Consider the following 22,661-nt stretch of genomic DNA (forward strand, 5'->3'; position numbering starts at 1 on the left):
TCGGGGGTGGTAGCGTCATTGAGATGGTGGTAGTCGCCACACGGGCGCCATCCACCCCCCGGCTTTGGCACGATGTGCAGTGGCGAGGCCCACGCGCTATCGGAGCGCCGCACGATGCCGAGGCGCTCCAACGCGTCGAATTCGGCCTTCGCCACGGCGAGCTTGGCTGGGTCGAGGCGGCGGGCCCTGGCGTAGACCGGCGGGCCCGTGGTTGGTATGTGGTGCTCGATCCCATGCCGTACTGCGACGGCCGAAAACGTCGGCCGCATGAGGGCCGGGAACTCCGTGAGCAGGCGAGCAAACTCGTTCGCCGCCGGGACGGCGCATGCCAGCTCGGTCGGCGCGGAGCTGCTCAATGTGCATACCAGGGAGCTGAAGGTTTCGGCGTTGATTAAACGACGCCGTTGGACGTCCACCAGCAGTCCGTGTGCGCAGAGGAAGTCGGCGCCTAGCAGAGCCATGGGCACGTTTGCGGTTACAAACGTCCAAGCAAAGCGTTGGCCGCTGAAGCAGAGGGTGACGTTGCGCGGGCCGAAGGTGCGGATGGTCGATCCGTTGGCCGCAACCAAGGAGGGGCCGCAAACCGCGGATTGCCTGTCCTGGTCAGAGGCGGGTATGACGCTCAGTTGGGCGCCGGTGTCGCACAGGAAGCGCCGTCCGGACGCTTTATCCGTGATGAACAGTAAGTTGCCCGTGTGGCCGGCGCTCATGGCTGGTAATGAACGCCGGCCTGGCCGTTTCCCGGCCTGCCGAAGGTGCACGGGGGTCGGCATGTCCGGGCCTTCTGTCCGAACCTGGCATGATAGTAACACCACGCTTGGTCAGCTGGAGGCCCCGGTCGTCGTGCTGGAGGTGGTCGGCTTGGTGTAGCGGCCGCCAATTACGTCGGCAGTTCGGTCGTCGACCGTGCCGGGTGCTCGGGCGCCATGGGTGTTGCGTCGGACGGCGGTGGGTCCCATGTCGCCGCTGCGATGCGCTGTCCTGCGGCGGAGATCTTGTCAGCTTCTCTGGCAAGGGCCCGGGGATCTGTGATCGTCGTGCTTGCCAGGGCGAGGCGTACCGGGTTAGGCAGCTGACGGAGGAACAGCTCCCGGACCAGGAATGGCGGAGAGTGCTCGCCGAGCAGTGAAAGCATGTAGTCCATTCGCTCGGAAGGGCGCGTGTCGCCGAGCTCGGGCAGGTCGAGCAGGCGCTGTGCGCGTTCCGCCGATGGGAGGGTGAAAGCGTCGAGGAGAAGCTTCTTAATCGCGCCGTATTTGTCAGCGGCTGGCGGGCTCTCGAGGAGGCTCAGGGCGCGGGCCGCGGTGGCCGAACCGAGCGCTGCTACCACATGGTGGAAGCGGGTGTCGTCGGCCGTGATGCCTCGCAGGGCGAACAGGGAATCCGCCTGTGCGAACCAAACCGCCGCGTGAGCCTCCCAGAAGGTAGGCAGTTTAAGGGCGACTGCCGTGTCCATGTCGGTAGGTCACCAATGAAGGAGCTGGGGCTCCCACGTCGATCGGAAGAATGGACGCGACAAAAAGCTGGAATTCATCCGAGTTGCTTTAATCAAACCAAACACTCAGGCACTCTGAAAAGCCCGTTTATCGGGCAGCAATATATATACATATTATCCCGGAGCGTTTGCCCAGGAAAGGCGAGAGGGGGCGTGGCCCAGCGTCCCGACCGAGGCCTGGCAAGTTGAGCGCGGGCCCGGGCGTCCTGGACGAGCCCGGCATGGTGATCGCTCCGCGTCCTTGATAGGTGCAAGGCGATTGTGAAAACCCAGCGGTAGCCGCTACAATAGCTTGTTTTTCTGAATACTTTGAACAATTATATCAATGATAACTAGAACGGTACTCGATATAGAGCACATACCCCCGACAAGCTGAACAGTTTACGTTTTGTATCCCACTGATAGGCCGGATATGGATCTAGACTTGAACCAAAATCTACTCAGCTTGTTCTTGTCACCTAACCAACTGGTTCACCAAGATTTTTTCATAATTTGTCTACAACTTTTTGAGATATCACCCTGTATATCGTTGTTTGCCCGAGCTCTCAATGGTGAAGAATCGCTAAAAAAAATATCGGATCCAAATCCGGAACCGGATCTTCACCAAAATCTAATAATTTCATCCTTGTCACATACCCAACCTTTCCACCAAATTTGTTCGAATCCATCCACAACTTTTTTGAGATATGCTGTTCACAGACAGACAGACAAACAAACTGCAGACAGGGGTGAAAACATAACCTACATCCTCCTTGGGTGGCAGAGGTAATAAGTAAACGTTGTCTTTAACATGCAAGTAACACACAAAATAAGCTCATATATTTTATTCACATACATTGGTGGAAACCTGACAACCAGGCCTTCCTGTTAAACCTAACAACCAGGCCTTCCTGTTAAACCTGACAACCAGGCCTTCTTGTTAAACCTGACAACCAGGCCTTCTTCTTAAACCTGACAACCAGGCCTTCCTGTTAAACCTGACAACCAGGCCTTCTTGTTAAACCTGACAACCAGGCCTTCTTGTTAAACCTGACAACCAGGCCTTCTTGTTAAACCTGACAACCAGGCCTTCTTGTTAAACCTGACAACCAGGCCTTCTTGTTAAACCTGACAACCAGGCCTTCTTGTTAAACCTGACAACGAGGCATTCCTGTTAAACCTGACAACCAGGCCTTCCTGTTAAACCTGACAACGAGGCCTTCCTGTTAAACCTGACAACGAGGCCTTCCTGTTAAACCTAACAACCAGACCTTCCTGTTAAACCTAACAACCAGGCCTTCCTGTTAAACCTGACAACGAGGCCTTCCTGTTAAACCTGACAACCAGACCTTCCTGTTAAAGCTAACAACCAGGCCTTCCTGTTAAACCTAACAACCAGGCCTTCCTGTTAAACCTGACAACCAGGCCTTCTTGTTAAACCTGACAACCAGGCCTTCTTGTTAAACCTGACAACCAGGCCTTCTTGTTAAACCTGACAACCAGGCCTTCTTGTTAAACCTGACAACCAGGCCTTCTTGTTAAACCTGACAACCAGGCCTTCTTGTTAAACCTGACAACCAAGCCTTCCTGTTAAACTTGACAACCAGGCCTTCTTGTTAAACCTGACAACCAGACCTTCCTGTTAAACCTGACAACCAGACCTTCCTGTTAAACCTGTCAACCAGGCCTTCTTGTTAAACCTGACAACCAAGCCTTCCTGTTAAACTTGACAACCAGGCCTTCTTGTTAAACCTGACAATCAGGCCTTCCTGTTAAACCTGACAACCAGGCCTTCCTGTTAAACCTGACAACCAGACCTTCCTGTTAAACTTGACAACCAGGCCTTCTTGTTAAACCTGACAATCAGGCCTTCCTGTTAAACCTGACAACCAGGCCTTCCTGTTAAACCTGACAACCAGACCTTCCTGTTAAACCTAACAACCAGATCTTCCTGTTAAACCTAACAACCAGGCCTTCCTGTTAAACCTAACAACCAGACCTTCCTGTTAAACCTGACAACCAGGCCTTCCTGTTAAACCTGATAACCAGACCTTCCTGTTAAACCTGACCACCAGGCCTTCCTGTTAAACCTGACAACCAGACCTTCCTGTTAAACCTGACAACCAGACCTTCCTGTTAAACCTAACAACCAGACCTTCCTGTTAAACCTGACAACCAGGCCTTCCTGTTAAACCTGACAACCAGACCTTCCTGTTAAACCTAACAACCAGACCTTCCTGTTAAACCTGACAACCAGACCTTCCTGTTAAACCTAACAACCAGACCTTCCTGTTAAACCTAACAACCAGACCTTCCTGTTAAACCTAACAACCAGGCCTTCCTGTTAAACCTGACAACCAGGCCTTCCTGTTAAACCTGACAACCAGGCCTTCCTGTTAAATCTGACAACCAGGCCTTCCTGTTAAACCTGACAACCAGGCCTTCCTGTTAAACCTAACAACCAGGCCTTCCTGTTAAACCTCACAACCAGGCCTTCCTGTTAAACCTGACAACCAGGCCTTCCTGTTAAACCTGACAACCAGGCCTTCCTGTTAAACCTGACAACCAGGCCTTCCTGTTAAACCTGATAATCAGACCTTCCTGTTAAACCTGACAACCAGGCCTTCCTGTTAAACCTGACAATCAGGCCTTCCTGTTAAACCTGACAACCAGGCCTTCCTGTTAAACCTGACAACCAGGCCTTCCTGTTAAACCTGACAACCAGACCTTCCTGTTAAACCTAACAACCAGGCCTTCCTGTTAAACCTGACAACCAGACCTTCCTGTTAAACCTGACAACCAGGCCTTCCTGTTAAACCTGACAACCAGACCTTCCTGTTAAACCTGACAACCAGACCTTCCTGTTAAACCTAACAACCAGGCCTTCCTGTTAAACCTGACAACCAGACCTTCCTGTTAAACCTAACAACCAGGCCTTCCTGTTAAACCTGACAACCAGGCCTTCCTGTTAAACCTAACAACCACACCTTCCTGTTAAACCTGACAACGAGGCCTTCCTGTCAAACCTGACAACGAGGTCTTCCTGTCAAACCTAACAACCAGGCCTTCCTGTTAAACCTGACATCTAGGCCTTCCTGTTAAACCTGATAATCAGACCTTCCTGTTAAACATGACAACCAGGCCTTCCTGTCAAACCTAACAACCAGGCCTTCCTGTTAAACCTGACAACTAGGTCTTCCTGCTGAATCTGACAACCAGGCCTTCCTGTTAAACCCGACAGCCAGGCCTTCCTGTTAAACCTGACAACGAGGCCTTCCTGTCAAACCTGACAACCAGGCCTTCCTGTTAAACCTGACAACGAGGCCTTCCTGTCAAACCTAACAACCAGGCCTTCCTGTCAAACCTGACGAGGCATTTTTTTTTTTTTTTTTTTTTTTTTTGTGTATACAAGATCGAGGCTCGTGAAAGAGCGAACATTTATCAGTATCACACAGAAAGACCAACCGACAAACCGACACATCGCCAAACCGACACATAAAACAAATAACATCGGGAACGGTAGACAAGATGGGGAGAGAGGGGGAAGGACACAAACACAACATTTGAGAGCAGGAACCGAGAGACATGGAGACATCGAGAGATCTGTGGGAGGGAGAGGGCTTTGGGGGGGAGGCATGGGAAAGGGGGTGGGAGGGGCATAAAACATATGGACACTGCCAGGACTACCAGGAAAGAAGTTGGAATTACAAACAAGGTGGATCTGGGGTGAATTAGTGGGGGTAGAAAAGATCAAGGTTTTGGATGGGGGAAGATAAGAGATGGTGGTGAACAGCTGTTTTAAAGACCTGGAGGGAGGAGTGGGATTGAAGGGAGTGTGGGAGTTTGTTCCAGAGGCGGGAGAAAAGAGGAATGAAGGAGTGAAGGTGAGCAGAGAGCCGAGATTTCGGCAGTTTAACCATCAGAGGCTTGCTGGCAGATCTTGTGCGACCTGTAGGAATATTTGGGGGACAGAGCACAGAGAGAGCTGGGGGAGCAAGGCCGGAGAGGAGTCGGTAGAAGACAGAAAGACCACCTACCTGCCTGCGGTGAGTGAGTGAAAGGCCCTCAGAGATAGCTTCATCGCGGGAGATTCCAATGATTCTGAAAGCTTTGGTTTCAACAGCGTGAAGCCGAGCTAGGTGTGAGGCAGGAGCACCAGCCCATAGGGGAGAACAGTATTCCATTGAGCTGCGGATGAAAGCCTTGTATGTGGTGAGGAGCTCAGGTGTGCCTAGGAAGGACTTCGCACGACGGAGGATGCCCAGTCGGCGACTGGCTTTGCAGGCCAGCTTGGAAATGTGGTTTTCCCAAGAAAGATCATGGCAGATAGTGAGACCCAAAAGCTTGAGCGACAGAACTTCTTGGAGACGATTGTTGAGAAAGTAGATGGGAGGGTTGTCCAGTCGATCTTTTCAGAGAGACATAGTAAGAGTGTGAGATTTGTCAGGATTGAAAGACATGTTCCACTTGTTTGACCAGTCTGTGATTTTGTCCAGGTCTTCAGAGAGTGAGGAGGCTGCAGACTGCCGATCTGAGGGAAGAGGAATGGAGCGGCAGAGAGTGGAGTCATCAGCAAAGAGATAGAGAGGATTTTCCAGAGAGTCGGAGAGATCATTGATAAAGACCAGAAAAAGCACAGGGCCCAGCACACTGCCTTGGGGATCTCCAGCCTGAACAGGAAGGGGAGATGAGAGAAATCCATTCAGGGCCACACGTTGACTACGACCAGAGAGGAAGTCCGCAAGCCATGCATGGAGATTTCCATGGATACCATATGAGTAGAGTTTGGTGAGCAGAGCTGGGTGCCAGACCGTATCGAAGGCATGTGATATGTCAAGGGAGACAGCTCTGATTTCCTGTTTGGCATTGAGGACCTCCATCCATTGTTGAGACAGGAGAAGCAGCATGTCCAGAGTAGAGTGACCTGGTCTGAATCCAAATTGATGATCAGAGATCAAGCCATTGGAGAAGAGGAAAGATTTCATATCCGAAGCAATGATGGATTCCATGACTTTGCTGATAATTGGGAGCAGGCTGATTGGTCTGTAGTTAAAAGGATCTGTTTTTGCACCTTTTTGTGTAAAGCGGTAATGTTTGCTGATTTCCAGGATGCTGGCAGATGACCTTGAGCAAAAGATAGGGTGAAAAGAACAGAGAGAGGGTGAGATAGAGCGGCAGAGCAGGATTTTAGGACCCGTGGGCTGATGCCGTCTGGTCCAGTTGCAGAATCAGAGTCGAGGTTAGACAAAAACTCCTCCACCTTGTCAGGAGAGAAGGACACAGAGTCCAGGAGCAGTTGGGTTCGACTGGGAAAGGTGGGAACAGAGAGAGATGGGTTTGGGACACAAGATTTTGAGGCAAACACAGAGTTGAGGCATTCGGCTCTGTCACGTGCGATGTCAACTGTGTGGCCATTTGAGGTAAGGGAGGGGATGGAGGGGGAACAAACACGAGAAACGGATTTGACCAGACGCCACCAGGATTTGGAGGAAGGAGACAGGTTTGAGAGTTCGTTCTTGAGTGAGGAGAGATAGTGCTTCCTGGCACTCCTGAGGGTAGACACACACTTGTTCCGAGCTTGGTGGAAGGAACTGAGATTGCCTTCAGTTGGATTAGCCTTCCAAGAGGCAAAGGCAAGTTGTTTCAGGGCAACTGCCTCACCACAAGATTCGGTGTACCATGGACGGGAGGAAGGGTAAGACAACTGAAGACGAGATGGGATAAATCTGTGCATGAGAGAGATCAGTTTGCTTTGGAAGAATTCCCAGGAAGAATTGATGTCAGAGGCAGTGGAGATGGGAGACCAATCCAGACGATTGATGGCTGCTTGAAGCCCGTCCCAGTCGGCCTGAGTGAAATGCCAGACTCTTCGACGCTGAGGAGGCTCTCTGAGAATGGCCAAAGAGATGTCCACTTTGAAAAGCACATGATCAGAAGAACCGATTGGAGCAGAAGAAGAGCAGCAGACATTAGCAGGGAAGTTTGTCATAACCAAGTCTAGAAGAGAAGAAACTCCATTGGCTGAGATCCGGGTCGGGAAATTGACAGATTGTGTCAATCCCAGTGAGTCACAGAAGTCCTTTGCTGAGGTGCCATGACTGGTGAGAGAGGAACCCACACCCAACCAGGTGGCATGATGACAGTTGAAGTCACCACATTTGAGGAAGAGAGAGTTGGGATGAGTGGATAGAAGTTGGTCCATGTTGTCAGAGAGTGAAATGTAAATTGAGTCATCACTGTTTGGGGGACGGTACAGAACACATATGAACAAAAGGTGAGAGCGGAGAGGAAGCCATAACCAGAGGTACTCCTGGGGGTGAGGAGGAGAGAGGGCAGTGCAAGGAGAGTGAGGAAGAGAGTTTTTGATAAAGATAGCCACCCCACCACCAGGACGAGGCTCAGGTCTATCATACCGGAAGAGGGAGTAACCAGGAAGAGATATTGAGGAATCAGAGACATCTTGAAGGAGGAAAGTCTCTGTTAAGCAGATCAAGTCTGGATTGTCAGAAGCAACCTGTATGGAGAGATCAGTCAGGTTTGAGCGAAGGGCCCGGATGTTTGAGGTCCATACCGTTAAAGAAGAGAGAGGGGGAGCATCGGGTACAGGACAGGGGAGGGGAGGAGTAGGGTAAGATGAAGGATGAGAGGGGGAGGTAGGGAGAGCAGTTGATAGTGTGTCAGAGATTACAGAAGAGTTCCAAGAAAGGGAAGGATGAGGAGGATGAAAGGTTTGGTGGTGAAGGGATGAGGCAGAGTGAGGGGTTGTTTGAGGGGGGGCATGGGACAGTAGAAGGTTGGGGGGGGTGGAGGCATGAGATAGAAGGGAGACGAGGTGGGGAGGAGGCAAGGAGGGGGGAGGAGGGAGAATTTGAGAGGAATGGTATGGGGGGAGATTTGAATGGGAGGAGTTGGGGGGGAGTTTTGAAGGGGAGGAGTGAGGCGGGAGTTTAGGAGGGGAGGGGCAAGGGGGGAGTTTAGGAGGGGAGGGGCAAGGGGGGAGTCTAGTAGTGGAGGGGCAAGGGGGGAGTTTAGGAGTGTAGGGGCAAGGGGGGGGATTTGGAGGGGAGGGGCAATGGAGGAGTTTATGAGGGGAAGGGCAAGGGGGGAGTTCAGGAGTGGAGGGGCAAGGGGGGGATTTGGAGGGGAGGGGCAAGGGGGGACTTTAGGAGGGGAAGGGCAGGGGGGGAGTTCAGGAGTGGAGGGGCAAGGGGGGAGTTTAAGAGTGGAGGGGAAAGGGGGGAGTTTAGGAGTGTAGGTGCAAGGGGGGGGATTTGGAGGGGAGGGGCAAGAGGGGAGTTTAGAAAGTGGATGATTAATGAAAGACGAACATTGATAACAAATTGGGTTTGTTGTGATTTTCAAGTTAGCAATCCGATTCAGAACGATGGAGGAGGGATGGAATGAATGTGAATTTAGACCATGTAGTGAGGGAGACGTATAAGATATTGAATTTCTTTTTTTTGACGTGGAATGAGTTGGAGAGGAAATTAAGAAAAGCCATTTAAATAGGAAGAAAAACAGCGTGTTGTAATATACCACTGAATAAACCACTGAAGGGGAAAGGTTAAACATATTTAAAATAATATTTAAACAGAACCGTGAACAATCTTATATGCACAAAATACCAACGGGGGGAGGACCGAGAGGGACCACCACGAGTCATGTGAACAGGGCAAAAGGTGGATGGCAAGGAGATAATGGGGGCGGGGCGAAAAGCACCGCGATACACCTGGACAGAAAGTACAGGATGAGACAACGGCACATGTGGAGAAAGGAAAAATAAATAAATAAATAAATTTTTGGGGGGGGGGGGGTGGGGTGGGGTCGGGATTTAAAACGTTAGACAGAGAGTATTACGTTCGGTGTAGAAGGGAAAAACTGAGAGCCAAGCAAAACACGATGTCGGGGACTTAAGTTAACAAACACCGACAGGGGTACAAGGCCGTACACGAGGCGCAGAACAGGCTTAATTAATTACGAGTTACAGGAAATTCAAACCAAAACTAACTATAAACAAACAATAAAGCATGGACGATAAAGTAACGAGTTGAAATTTGACAAACACACGAATGAAAAAATAACCACTTTGGATGCCCGGAGAGAAACCAAGCCTCCAGGTCGGAAGCTTCAACAACTAGGCCGCGTGGCCGCGTGGCCGCGCGCGGCACGAGATACTCGACTATTTTTTACAGGTATGAAAGATTAACCCCGATAAAACTTCTGAGGGACACTTAAAAGGTGCACACACGTAAGATAAACAGTTTAGACAAGAATACAAATGTGACAATGACTTAGCTTCGAGCGTGCGTGAAGATCGTGGAACAGCTTCGAAAATCCGTGACCGCCCCGATCAAGATCTCGCGAGATCTCCGAGATCAAGATCAAGATCTCGCCTTCCTGTCAAACCTGACAACTAGGTCTTCCTGCTGAATCTGACAACCAGGGCTTCCTGTTGAACCTGACTAGCAGGCCTTCCTGTTGAATCTGACAACCAGGCCTTCCTGTTGAACCTGACTAGCAGGCCTTCCTGCTGAATCTGACAACCAGGCCTTCCTACTGAATCTGACAACCAGGCCTTCCTGCTGAATCTGACAACCAGGGCTTCCTGTTGAACCTGACTAGCAGGCCTTCCTGTTGAATCTGACAACCAGGCCTTCCTGTTGAATCTGACAACCAGGCCTTCTTGTTGAATCTGACAACCAGGGCTTCCTGTTGAACCTGACTAGCAGGCCTTCCTGTTGAATCTGACAACCAGGCCTTCCTGTTGAATCTGACAACCAGGCCTTCCTGCTGAATCTGACAACCAGGGCTTCCTGTTGAACCTGACTAGCAGGCCTTCCTGTTGAATCTGACAACCAGGCCTTCCTGTTGAATCTGACAACCAGGCCTTCCTGTTGAATCTGACAACCAGGCCTTCCTGCTGAATCTGACAACCAGGCCTTCCTGCTGAATCTGACATCCAGGCCTTCTTGTTGAATCTGACAACCAGGGCTTCCTGTTGAACCTGACTAGCAGGCCTTCCTGTTGAATCTGACAACCAGGCCTTCCTGTTGAATCTGACAACCAGGCCTTCCTGCTGAATCTGACAACCAGGCCTTCCTGCTGAATCTGACAACCAGGCCTTCCTGCTGAATCTGACAACCAGGCCTTCTTGTTGAATCTGACAACCAGGGCTTCCTGTTGAACCTGACTAGCAGGCCTTCCTGTTGAATCTGACAACCAGGCCTTCCTGTTGAATCTGACAACCAGGCCTGCTTGTTGAATCTGACAACCAGGGCTTCCTGTTGAACCTGACAACCAGGCCTTCCTTTTAAAGCTGACAACCAGGCCTTCCTTTTAAACCTGACAACCAGGCCTTCCTTTTAAACCTGACAACCAGGCCTTCCTTTTAAACCTGACAACCAGACCTTCCTGTTAAACATGACAACCAGACCTTCCTGTTAAACATGACAACCAGACCTTCCTGTTAAACATGACAACCAGACCTTCCTGTTAAACATGACAACCAGACCTTCCTGTCAAACCTAACAACCAGGCCTTCCTTTTAAACCTGACAACCAGGCCTTCCTTTTAAACCTGACATCCAGGCCTTCCTGTTAAACATGACAACCAGACCTTCCTGTTAAACATGACAACCAGACCTTCCTGTTAAACCTAACAACCAGACCTTCCTGTTAAACATGACAACCAGACCTTCCTGTTAAACATGACAACCAGACCTTCCTGTTAAACATGACAACCAGACCTTCCTGTTAAACCTGACAACCAGACCTTCCTGTTAAACATGACAACCAGACCTTCCTGTTAAACCTAACAACCAGACCTTCCTGTTAAACCTAACAACCAGACCTTCCTGTTAAACATGACAACCAGACCTTCCTTTTAAACCTGACAACCAGACCTTCCTGTTAAACATGACATCCAGGCCTTCCTGTTAAACCTAACAACCAGACCTTCCTGTTAAACCTAACAACCAGACCTTCCTGTTAAACATGACAACCAGACCTTCCTGTTAAACATGACAACCAGACCTTCCTGTTAAACCTAACAACCAGACCTTCCTGTTAAACATGACAACCAGACCTTCCTGTTAAACCTAACAACCAGACCTTCCTGTTAAACCTAACAACCAGACCTTCCTGTTAAACATGACAACCAGACCTTCCTTTTAAACCTGACAACCAGACCTTCCTGTTAAACATGACAACCAGACCTTCCTGTTAAACATGACAACCAGACCTTCCTGTTAAACCTAACAACCAGACCTTCCTGTTAAACATGACAACCAGACCTTCCTGTTAAACCTAACAACCAGACCTTCCTGTTAAACATGACAACCAGACCTTCCTGTTAAACATGACAACCAGACCTTCCTGTTAAACATGACAACCAGACCTTCCTGTTAAACCTAACAACCAGACCTTCCTGTTAAACATGACAACCAGACCTTCCTGTTAAACCTAACAACCAGACCTTCCTGTTAAACCTAACAACCAGACCTTCCTGTTAAACATGACAACCAGACCTTCCTTTTAAACCTGACAACCAGGCCTTCCTTTTAAACCTGACATCCAGGCCTTCCTTTTAAACATGACAACCAGGCCTTCCTGTTAAACATGACAACCAGACCTTCCTGTTAAACATGACAACCAGACCTTCCTGTTAAACATGACAACCAGACCTTCCTGTTAAACATGACAACCAGACCTTCCTGTTAAACATGACAACCAGACCTTCCTGTTAAACATGACAACCAGGCCTTCCTGTCAAACCTAACAACCAGGCCTTCCTGTTAAACATGACAACCAGACCTTCCTGTTAAACATGACAACCAGACCTTCCTGTTAAACATGACAACCAGACCTTCCTGTTAAACATGACAACCAGACCTTCCTGTTAAACATGACAACCAGACCTTCCTGTCAAACCTAACAACCAGGCCTTCCTGTTAAACATGACAACCAGACCTTCCTGTTAAACATGACAACCAGACCTTCCTGTTAAACATGACAACCAGGCCTTCCTGTCAAACCTAACAACCAGGCCTTCCTGTTAAACATGACAACCAGACCTTCCTGTTAAACATGACAACCAGACCTTCCTGTTAAACATGACAACCAGACCTTCCTGTCAAACCTAACAACCAGGCCTTCCTGTTAAACATGACAACCAGACCTTCCTGTTAAACATGACAACCAGGCCTTCCTGTCAAACCTAACAACCAGGCCTTCCTGTTAAACATGACAACCAGACCTTCCTGTTAAACATGACAACCAGACCTTCCTGTCAAACCTAACAACCAGGCCTTCCTGTCAAACCTAACAACCAGGCCTTCCTGTTAAACATGACAACCAGACCTTCCTGTTAAACATGACAACCAGGCCTTCCTGTCAAACCTAACAACCAGGCCTTCCTGTTAAACATGACAACCAGACCTTCCTGTTAAACATGACAACCAGGCCTTCCTTCTTGTCTTCGCTCTTTCACAAACCTTTGCCTCGGGATACAAAACGAATGTGAGCAATGGAGGATTTATGTATGTAGATGGTTAAGTCTTCTCTGGGATGCTCTCTTTCCCCGTGTACTCACAGGTGCTTGCTAGGATTTTACGGTGACCCGACTGTGGGCTGTCGGCCTTGCCCATGTCCTGGTACTTCAGACAGTGGGCGCTACCATGGCATTTCCTGTTCTGAAGATCCAAGCACCAGGAAGATCACCTGCAACTGTCACATAGGATATGCAGGTGAGGGGAGATGGATAATCTAGTGGTGAAATGTCAGGAACTCAGGCACACGAAAAGGAAGTTTAGCTTATTAATTTTCATCATCCCTAAACACAACCTGATCCAAGTACGCAGCCAATCCAATCACTCGCCTACACAGCCAAAATTATAAACACTTTAGAGCACTTCCCGGAATGCTTACTATGAGGGTAATGCTGAGATTTGGTTTGAAAGTTTTCATTTATTGCACACATCGTAGTCTTTTTTTTGAATCTTTATACTCTCATCTGGTACTGCCATCTTGTCATGTAACAATGCAATTGATGTAAACTTTTTCATAGCTGCACCCAGGGTCACAAGATCTCCAATCATGAATGACGACTTCCTCAGATTTTCTAGTTCCACTGTATTCCTTATTCTGCCTTCTCTGAACGTCACTCCAAAAGCGGAGAGTATCTTTCTCCGGCGTGAGTAAGGGCTTTGAGGAGAGATCCAAGGAGTAGATGAAGTGAAGAATTAGCTAGAAAAATTAAGGGTATGATAAGTCTCCAGGGCCGGATAATATGCATCCTGGAGTATTGTGGGAGGTGGTGGAGCAGATGAGCGGGGTACACCCTCTGGAGTTCAGTGATCCTGGATATCTTTGACAGCTCATTGGAGTCAGAACAGGTACCGGAGGATTGGAGAGAAGCAAATGTATCACCGTTATACAATAAACGATCCAGAGAAAAATTGGGTAACTATATGTATAGTTGTTAGCTTGACTTCAGTTTGGGGAAAGGTGTTGGAAACATAAATTTTAGGAGCACATAGGATTGGTGACAATCTGAGATGGTGGTGAACAGCTATCTTGAAGAACTGTAGGGAAGAATGAGATTGAAGAGAATGTAGAATTGATTCCACAGGCAGGAAAAAAGAGGAACAAATCGGTGGAGGTGAGCAGTGATCCTGGATTTAGGTAGTTTAATCAGAAGGGGGTTGATGGCGGACCGTGTGATCCCTGCGGCAACCTGGGGGGAATAAACTATTGAAAGAGCAGAGGGCGCAAGACCGGAAAGGAGGTGGTAGAAGACAGAAAGACCACAGACCTGTCTGTGATGGTGAAGTGATTGGCGCATAGACTCAGCTTCCCTGCGGGAGATTCCAATGATGGTGAAGGCCTGGATTTCCACAGTGTCAAGCTGAGCAAGTTATGAAGCAGGGCAGCCAGCCCCCAGGGGAGAGCAGTACTTCATCAAGCTGTGCATGAAAGCCTTGTCTGGATAGGAGTTCAGGTGTGCCATGAAAGGACGAGGATGGCCAGTTGGCAGCTGGCTTTGGAGGCCAGCTTTGAAATGTCGTTCACCCAAGAAAGGTCAAGGCTGATAGTGACACCCATTATCTTGAATGACTGAACTTCAATAGGATTGATAAGAGAGTAGACAGGGGGGAGGGAGGGTTGCCAAACAGTCCTTTTGGTGAGAGTGAGATTTGTGAGGATTGAAAGACATATTCGAAGTTTTTGACCATCTTGTGATTTTTTCAAGGTCCGAAGAGAGGGAAGAGGCTGCAGCCCGCTTCTCGGAAGGATGAGTGATGTCACGACAGAGGGTGGCATCATCAGCAAATAGATAAAGGGGATTTTCTAGAGGGTCAGATATATCATTGATGAAGGTCAGGAATAGGACTGGGCCCAGTACACTGCCTTGTGGCACTCCAGCCTTGATAGTGAGAAGAGATGAAAGGGTTACCTTGAGAGACACACGTTTGCTATGAGAGTAGATGAAGTCACTGAGCCCTGTGTAGAGTTAGCCTTGAATGCCATAATCAGAGAGTTTTGAGTGAAAGGCAGAATGCTCGACTATCAAAAGCATGAGTACGTCCAGAGAGATGGCCCTGATCAGCTGATCTCATATCTGACTTTGAGGGCCTCCATCCATTGTATGGTGAGTAGAAGCAGCATGTCCAAGGTGGAGTGACCTGGTCTGAAACCAATTTGGTGATCTGAGATTAAGTTGTTGGAGGAAAGGAAGGATTTCATATCAACTGTGATGATGGATTTCATGACCTTGACAATGATTGGAAGTAAGCTAATAGGTTTGTAGTTAAGAGGATCCATTTTTGCACCTTTTTAATTGCATGCATGTAGTGCAGTGATGTTGGCAGATTTCCAAGCAGATGTAAGATGACTTCGGGAAAATGATAGAGTGAAAAGGGCAGAGAGAGGATGTGCACGAGCAGCAGAGCACATTTTTCGGAAACGCGAGCTGATGCCGTCCTGTCCAATAGCAAAGTCTGAGTCGATGGTTGAAAGAACCTTGTAGTGAGTCCAAACAGTGGTGGGTGTGTAGCGAGTGCAAGCAGTGTTGAGGATGTAGAGAGTGGAGGAAGTGGTGAGGAGTAGCGATTACAAACAGTGGTGAATGTGTAGTAAGTGCTCGCAGTGGTGAGGGTCTAGCGAGTGCAGGCAGTGGTGAAGGTGTAGTGAGTGCACATAGGGGTGATGTTGTGAATGCAGGCAGGGGTGAAGGTGTAGTGAGTGCAGGCAGGGTTGAGGCTATGGAGAGAACAGGTGGTGGTGAAGGTGTCATGCGTGCAAGCAGTTTAATGGTGTAGTAAGTGCATACAGTTATGAGGGTATAGTGAGGGCAGGCAGTGGTAATGGTGGAGCAAGAGCAGGCAGTGGTGAAGGTGTAGCGAGTGCATGTAGGAGTTTGGTTATAGTGAGTGCAGACAGGGTTGAGTTGAGGATGTAGTGAGTGCAGGCAGGGGTGAGTGTGTAGCGAATGCATTTGGTGTGAGGATGTAGTGAGTACAGACTGTGGTGAGTGTGTAGCCAGTCCAGGCAGTGGTGAGGAAGTAGTGAGTGCAAGCAGTGTTCGGGTGTAATGAGGTTAGGAAATGGTGAGGGTCTAGGTAGTGAAGGCTCTAGTGAGGATGGAGCGAGTCCAGACAGACATGAATGTATAATGAGTGCAAGCGGTGGTGAGGGTGTAGTGAATGCCACATTGGTGAGTGTATAGCAAATGTAGGCTGTGGTGAGAATGTAGCGAGTGCATGCAAGGGTGAGGTTGTTATGAATGCAGGTATGGGTGAGGGTGTAGTTAGAGCAGGCAGCTATGGTTAGGATGTCACGAGTGTAGGTGGTGTGAGGGTGTTGAGAGGGCAGGCATTGGTTAGACTGTTGAGAGGACAGGTAGTGGTGAGAGTGCAGCAAATGCCGGCAGGTGTGAGGTTGTTATGAATGCAGGCAGGGGTGAGGGAGTAGTGAGTGCAGGCAGGGATGAGGCTGTAGAGAGGTCATGCAGTGGTGTTGGTGTAGTAAGTGCAAGCAGTATAATGGGGGTAGTGAGTGCATAGAGTTGCGAGGGTGTAGTGAGTGCAGGCAGTAGTAATGGTGTAGCAAGGACAGACAGTGGTGAAGGTGTAGTGAGAGCAGGCAGGGTTGATGGTGTAGTGAGTACAGGCACGTGCGAGGGTGTAGAGAATGCAAGCAGTGTGAGGGTGTAGCGAGGGTTTAACGATTGCAAGCAGGGGTGTGGTTGTAGAAAGGGCAGGCAATGGTTACAGCGTAGCGAGGACATACAGTGGTGAGGGGAAGGAAATGCTGGCAGTGGTGAGGCTGTAGTGAGAGCAGGTGGTAGTGCTGGTGTATTGAGGGTAGGTAGTTGTGAGGATGTATTGAGGGTTTAACAATTGCAAGCAGCGGTGTGCTTGTAGAGAGCGCAGGCAATGGTTACAGCATAGCGGGGGCATACAGTGGTGAGGGGAAGGAAATGCTGGCAGCGGTGAAGGGTGTAGTGAGAGCAGGTGGTAGTGCTGGTGTATTGAGGGTAGGCAGTGGTGAGGATGTATTCAGGGTTTAACGATTGCAAGCCGGGGTGTGCTTGTAGAGAGCGCAGGCAATGGTGACAGCGTAGCGGGGGCATACAGTGGTGAGGGGAAGGAAATGCTGGCAGTGGTGAAGGTGTAGTGAGAGCAGACGGCAGTGCTGGTGTCTCGAGTGTAGGTAGTTGTGAGGATGTATTCAGGGTTTAACGATTGCAAGCAGGGGTGTGGTTGTAGAGAGCGGAGGCAATGGTGACAGCGTGCTGAGGGCAGACAGTGGTGAGGGGAAGGAAATGCTGGCAGTGGTGAGGCTGTAGTGAGAGCAGGTGGTAGTGCTGGTGTATTGAGGGTAGGTAGTTGTGAGGATGTATTGAGGGTTTAACAATTGCAAGCAGGGGTGTGGTTGTAGAGAGCGTAGGCAATGGTGACAGCGTGGTGAGGGCAGACAGTGGTGAGGGGAAGGAAATGCTGGCAGTGGTGAGGCTGTAGTGAGAGCAGGTGGTAGTGCTGGTGTATTAAGGGTAGGTAGTTGTGAGGATGTATTGAGGGTTTAACAATTGCAAGCAGGGGTGTGGTTGTAGAAAGGGCAGGCAATGGTTACAGCGTGGTGATGGCAGACAGTGGTGAGGGGAAGGAAATGCTGGCAGTGGTGAGGCCATAGCGAGCACACGGGGCAGTGGTAAGAGTGACATAATAATGAGCTGTAAAATGTCATACAAGAGCCATAATCTCCTAATACAACCTCCATCAAGCTCGCATGTACTTCATGATTCGATATCCTCGTCACTCATCAATGCTGCATTTCTCCTCCCAGGTGCCCAGTGCAACGTTTGCGCACCTGGATACTCTGGGAATCCCATGTACCCTGGAAGGAAGTGCGTGAAGTGCAATTGCAATGGCAACACGAACCCTATGGATCAAGCTCCTTGTGATCCCAATACAGGAAACTGCCTGCGGTGTCTGTACCACACGACAGGACCTCAGTGTGAGAGGTGCGAGGATGGATACTATGGGGATGCCACCAGGCAGGACTGTCGACGTACGTTCTCCAACACTGCTTTCTCCACTCTCTGAAAACTCTGACCTTGCAGAAGAAAAAAAACCCTCAAGGAACTTTGAAATTAATTAATTAATGGAATTGATTTAAGTCACATGTTTTAAATATGGATTTTATTTTAATTTAGTATTTTTTGCTTTGCCAACAAACCCAAAACCTTTTGCTATCACCTTTATTGCAATTTTAACCTCTTCCTCACTGCATCCCCAGCTTGCGATTGTGATATTCAAGGAGCTTTGTCCCCACCTTGTGACCCGATGAGCGGTCATTGCCATTGTCGTACCGGTGTGGCCGGACCCTCCTGCAAGGCCTGCCTGAAAGACCATTTTGCTTTCCCTCGCTGTGAACCCTGTCGTTGTTATGGAAGCCAAGCTGACTGTGACCCCATCACTGGGGCCTGTAGGGAATGTCCGGAAAACGCAGAGGGCGAGCTCTGTGACAGGTTTGTTGTTTCCCTTTCTGTTCTTTTGTACTGCTGTTGTTCACTACTCATTGTTCAATGCAGGTGTCATTGTGCTGAACTTGCAACTTGTTATTTGCAACACAAAATCATTGTTTTACCTTCACCAATCACCTTTTGTTCACTGGAAACATCGTGTCTTTTATACATATTTAATGGCCAAAAGGAAAACAATCTGCATTTGAGTTAAAACCAATAGTTTTGTTTTGTCCTTTCCCATGAAACTTTAACCTTCAGAGATCTGTCAAATAGGTCATCAGTAGCACAAATTGTGGCTTGACGAAACTTCTTACCTCCAGGCTTCTTCTGTCATCATTTGGACAGCCAGAACAAAGAAGTACAACTCTTCAAATTTAAAACCAATCACCGTGGTGATTCCTTTCTTGTATTTCCAGCAAACACCACCCAATGCTTTCACGAATGAGCAATGCCAACTCTACCTCAGAAACTAGAGCGGCACCGGTAGAGCGCATACCTCCACCAGGCTGAACAGTTTACGTATTGTATCCCAATGATAGGCCGGATCTGGATTCGCACCTGAATCAAAATCTTATTGGGATTTGTCACCTACCCAACTCATCCACCTAGTTTTGTCATTCGTCAAGTTTTGACATCATTCGTCTTCATCGTTTAAATTCGTCTATATACACTGTGTTCAAAAAGTATCCGACCTTTATTTTTCGTGCGTAAAAAAAAGAAGCTACGAAGGCGTTGATTGGTGCACGTATATAGGCGATCCTAATGCACACGCATGAATTTTTTCCCACCTGCAGAAGCTGTCATTCGACGGCAGACCGCCGATGAGTGAGGACATGTAAGTGAGTGCCGTCGGATTTTCGTTTTTGACAAAATGATGGAAAAACTTGAACAACGCTACTGCATCAAATTTTGTGTAAAGCTTGGCGATTCCCAAGTGGAAACGATCCGCAAGATTCAACACCGTTCATTCCATTATGAAGGAGGATTTGGGCTTCAGGAGAATCTCAGCGAAGTCCGTACCAAAGCTGCTAACGATTGAGCAGAAGCAACTCCGTTTGGAGACCGCACAGGACATGCTGGAGACTGTGAACAGCGATCCCAGCTTCCTCAACACAGTGATCACTGGCGATGAGTCCTGGGTTTATGGGTACGACCCAGAAACCAAGTTGCAGTCATCACAATGGAAGCATCCAACATCCCCAAGGCCAAAAAACACAAAATTTGATGCCGTAGCGTTGTTCAAGTTTTTCCGTCATTTTGTCAAAAACGAAAATCCGACGGCGCTCACTTACATTTCCTCACTCATCGGCGGTCTGCCGTCGAATGACAGCTTCTGCAGGTGGGAAAAAATTCACGCGTGTGCATTAGGATCGCCTACATACGTGCACCAATCAACACCTCCCTAGCTTCTTTTTTTACGCACGAAAAATAAAGGTCGGATACTTTTTGAACACACTACGTATGGTTTATGGCCCTATCTCGCAATGCTGAAGAATCACTTCAACAATTCTAGTATCCAAATCCGGATCCAGATCTTCACAAAAATCGAATCATTTAATCCAAGTCAGACACCTAACATGTCCCCCAAGTTTCTTCCGAATCCGTCCATCACGTTTTCAGACATCCTCACGATCAGACAGAGAGACAAACAAACAGGTGTGAATAAATGGCTTGCGCCCTCCTTCGGTGGTGGAGGTAATGAAACTGCATCTCTAGTTCAAAGGTCAAATACGATAAACTCAATATTGAGGCCACTAAAGTATCTTTATTAATTTTTGTTATCAACGGAGAACGACACCCATAAATTATTGAGGGATAATAAAGTTGACAAGGAAATGCAGCAAATGGAGATGTCACATAAGGGATGATTTAAAATAAAATGCTGAATAAAAGGCACACACATGCAACTTGAGTGGGAATATAATGTATAGACAGGAGAGGGGAACCGAGTTGGTTGAATTGACAAAATATAAGGATACAGGAAAAGGAGGGCAAACAGAGTAAATGAGGAAAGGACATCAACCTGGACTGATGTCCTTAGGCAGAATGTCCTTAGTCAGTATATTTTTGTTTTCTCTAGATTGTCTAGACTCGAGAAGATTGAGGCTCATGGAAGAAGGTGATGGGTGGTATGAACTAACAATGGGGCAGCAGGTCAACCCTTGGACACAGTAATCAAGGGAATGAACAAACGGGAAAGAGAGGAGGGAGGGAAGCATTGCAATCTGCAAGTTAGAGTGTTGCGTTGGGAATGGTTAAAGGAGGTAATAAAGATTGTAGTTAGGGGTGGGGATGACATGAGATAATGGTGGACTGCTTGATCGAAGCCATAGAAGGAGAAGTTGGATAATGTGGCCTCTTGAAGGCCTTTCCACATAGAGAAGCACGGAACAAGAGTTGAGGATTTTTTTTTGAGGTTTCAGCTTGGATTTTTAATGTTTAACTAGGAGAATGGTACTGGAAGAACACAAACACCCTGGAGTTGTTGGTGAAGGTCAGAAAGCTGAGAGAACAGACGATCCGAAATCAGAGGAGCGGCAGTTTAAAAAAAGAGACATCGACCTGTCTGTGATGTGACAGCATCAGACCTTGTACTTCAGCCTCATCAAGGGAGTTTAATCATGTTGAGAGCTTTAAAAGCACATACTCCAGAAGAGACAGATGTGATGCTGGAGCCATAGCCCATAGAGAAGAGCAGTGCTCCATTGAACTACAGACAAAGGCCTTCCATACTGCAAGTAGTTCTGATTTTTTTTTTTTAAGAAGAGTTGGAACGACCCAATATGCGCAGTTTGTGGCTCAGTTTAGAGACCAGCTTTGTTATATGGGGGCCTAGGAGAGGTCAGTGATGATGATGAGGCTGAACCTCTTCAAATGGGACCATGGAAATAGATCATTCGATCCTTCCATGGTGACGATCCTCCCATGGAGATAAATGAGACATTGACATTTTCCGAGATGGAAGAATATGGTCCATTTTATCAGACCAGCATCAAATAATTTCCAGATTAGCAGAGAGTGACACAGCTACTATCAGTGGGATGGGGGGTTCTTCACAACACAGAAGTCACCGTGGCTGTGGAGTATGACTATGTGGAGTATGAGTATGTGGAGTATGACTGTGGAGTCACCTGAAAAAAGGAAAGAGGGTTTTCTTGAGCATCAGAGAGGTTGTTTACATATCGGTTTATAAGACTGGCCCTAAAGTGCTGTCTTGGGACACTCAAGACTCCACTGGGATTGGAGAGGAGCCGATTGCATTGATATGAATGTGTTCATTGCACCAATAGAGGAAGTCAGAAATCCAGTTATAAAGGAAGACTTGTGTGCCACAGACAGCTTGGCAAGCATTGTCTCACATGCCAGAGATATGTCCATGGAAACGGTCCCTGACCTCTTGTTTGAGTTTTAGGGCCTCCAAACATTGCTGGGAGAGGAGCATCAGCATGTCAGAGTGAGTGATTGGGGCCTTACTGACACTGTTTAAACCCACTTTTCCCTCCTTAGCATCAAGCAAGTGGTGCACTGCCATATCATGTCATCCCTCACTCTGCCCCTCCATTCCCACCTATAATCTTTTCTACCTTGATAAACTGAACGTAACGCACCTCGCCCTCCTTACTTGTGTGTTACTCTTGCATTTCCTCTTTTTCTCTTCATTCCTTTGCCTGTTGTGTCCATCTGTTGCACCACCGTCCCACACACTGTTTGTTGCCTTTTTTACCCTTTTTGTCCCCGCTCTTCCATGAGCCTCAATATTGTATCGGAAAAAAAACATGTTACTGGACACGAGAGCAGAGTCAGTGAGAAAAGCACAGATTAGGCATATGATTTGTGGATAACAAGAGATCATTAAATAAGTGCAAGGAAGAGCATGATTGTACAGACTCAGGGAGGTGATTCAACAGACGAGATATGAGGGGGCCGAAAGAGTGGAGATCTAGCAGTTAGCCTGGATCTGGGGAGGGTAACAAGGTTTGGGTTACCAGCAGAGAGAGTACATTATTGTTGAGCTTGTGAGGGACAAATATCTGAGAGGGCAGGGATGGAAGACCACAAACGAGATGACAAAAATGAGGTAGGCCACGATATGCCTGGATTCTTCCATGAGTTCCATCGACTTATTTTTTTACTCTTTCATGAACCCATATTTTGTTTCCCC

The 22,661-nt window shown here is 48.3% G+C and overlaps 1 protein-coding gene across 4 annotated transcripts in view; it reads left to right on the forward strand.

Annotated features, from left to right (window-relative positions):
* LOC137425999 (laminin subunit beta-2) overlaps window positions 1-22,661 on the forward strand; it is a 217,698-nt gene that overhangs the window by 121,514 nt on the left and 73,523 nt on the right. For all 4 annotated transcript variants that reach the window (XM_078776822.1, XM_078776824.1, XM_078776823.1 and 1 more), the window contains 3 exons: window positions 13,066-13,217; window positions 17,818-18,042; window positions 18,271-18,502. In XM_078776822.1, coding sequence (XP_078632948.1) covers window positions 13,066-13,217; window positions 17,818-18,042; window positions 18,271-18,502 — 609 coding nt within the window. The remainder of the gene's footprint in view (window positions 1-13,065; window positions 13,218-17,817; window positions 18,043-18,270; window positions 18,503-22,661) is intronic.

The sequence above is a fragment of the Myxine glutinosa genome, chromosome 4, assembly GCF_964187855.1.
Source record: "Myxine glutinosa chromosome 4, kmMyxGlut1.1, whole genome shotgun sequence".
Lineage (NCBI taxonomy): Eukaryota > Metazoa > Chordata > Myxini > Myxiniformes > Myxinidae > Myxine > Myxine glutinosa.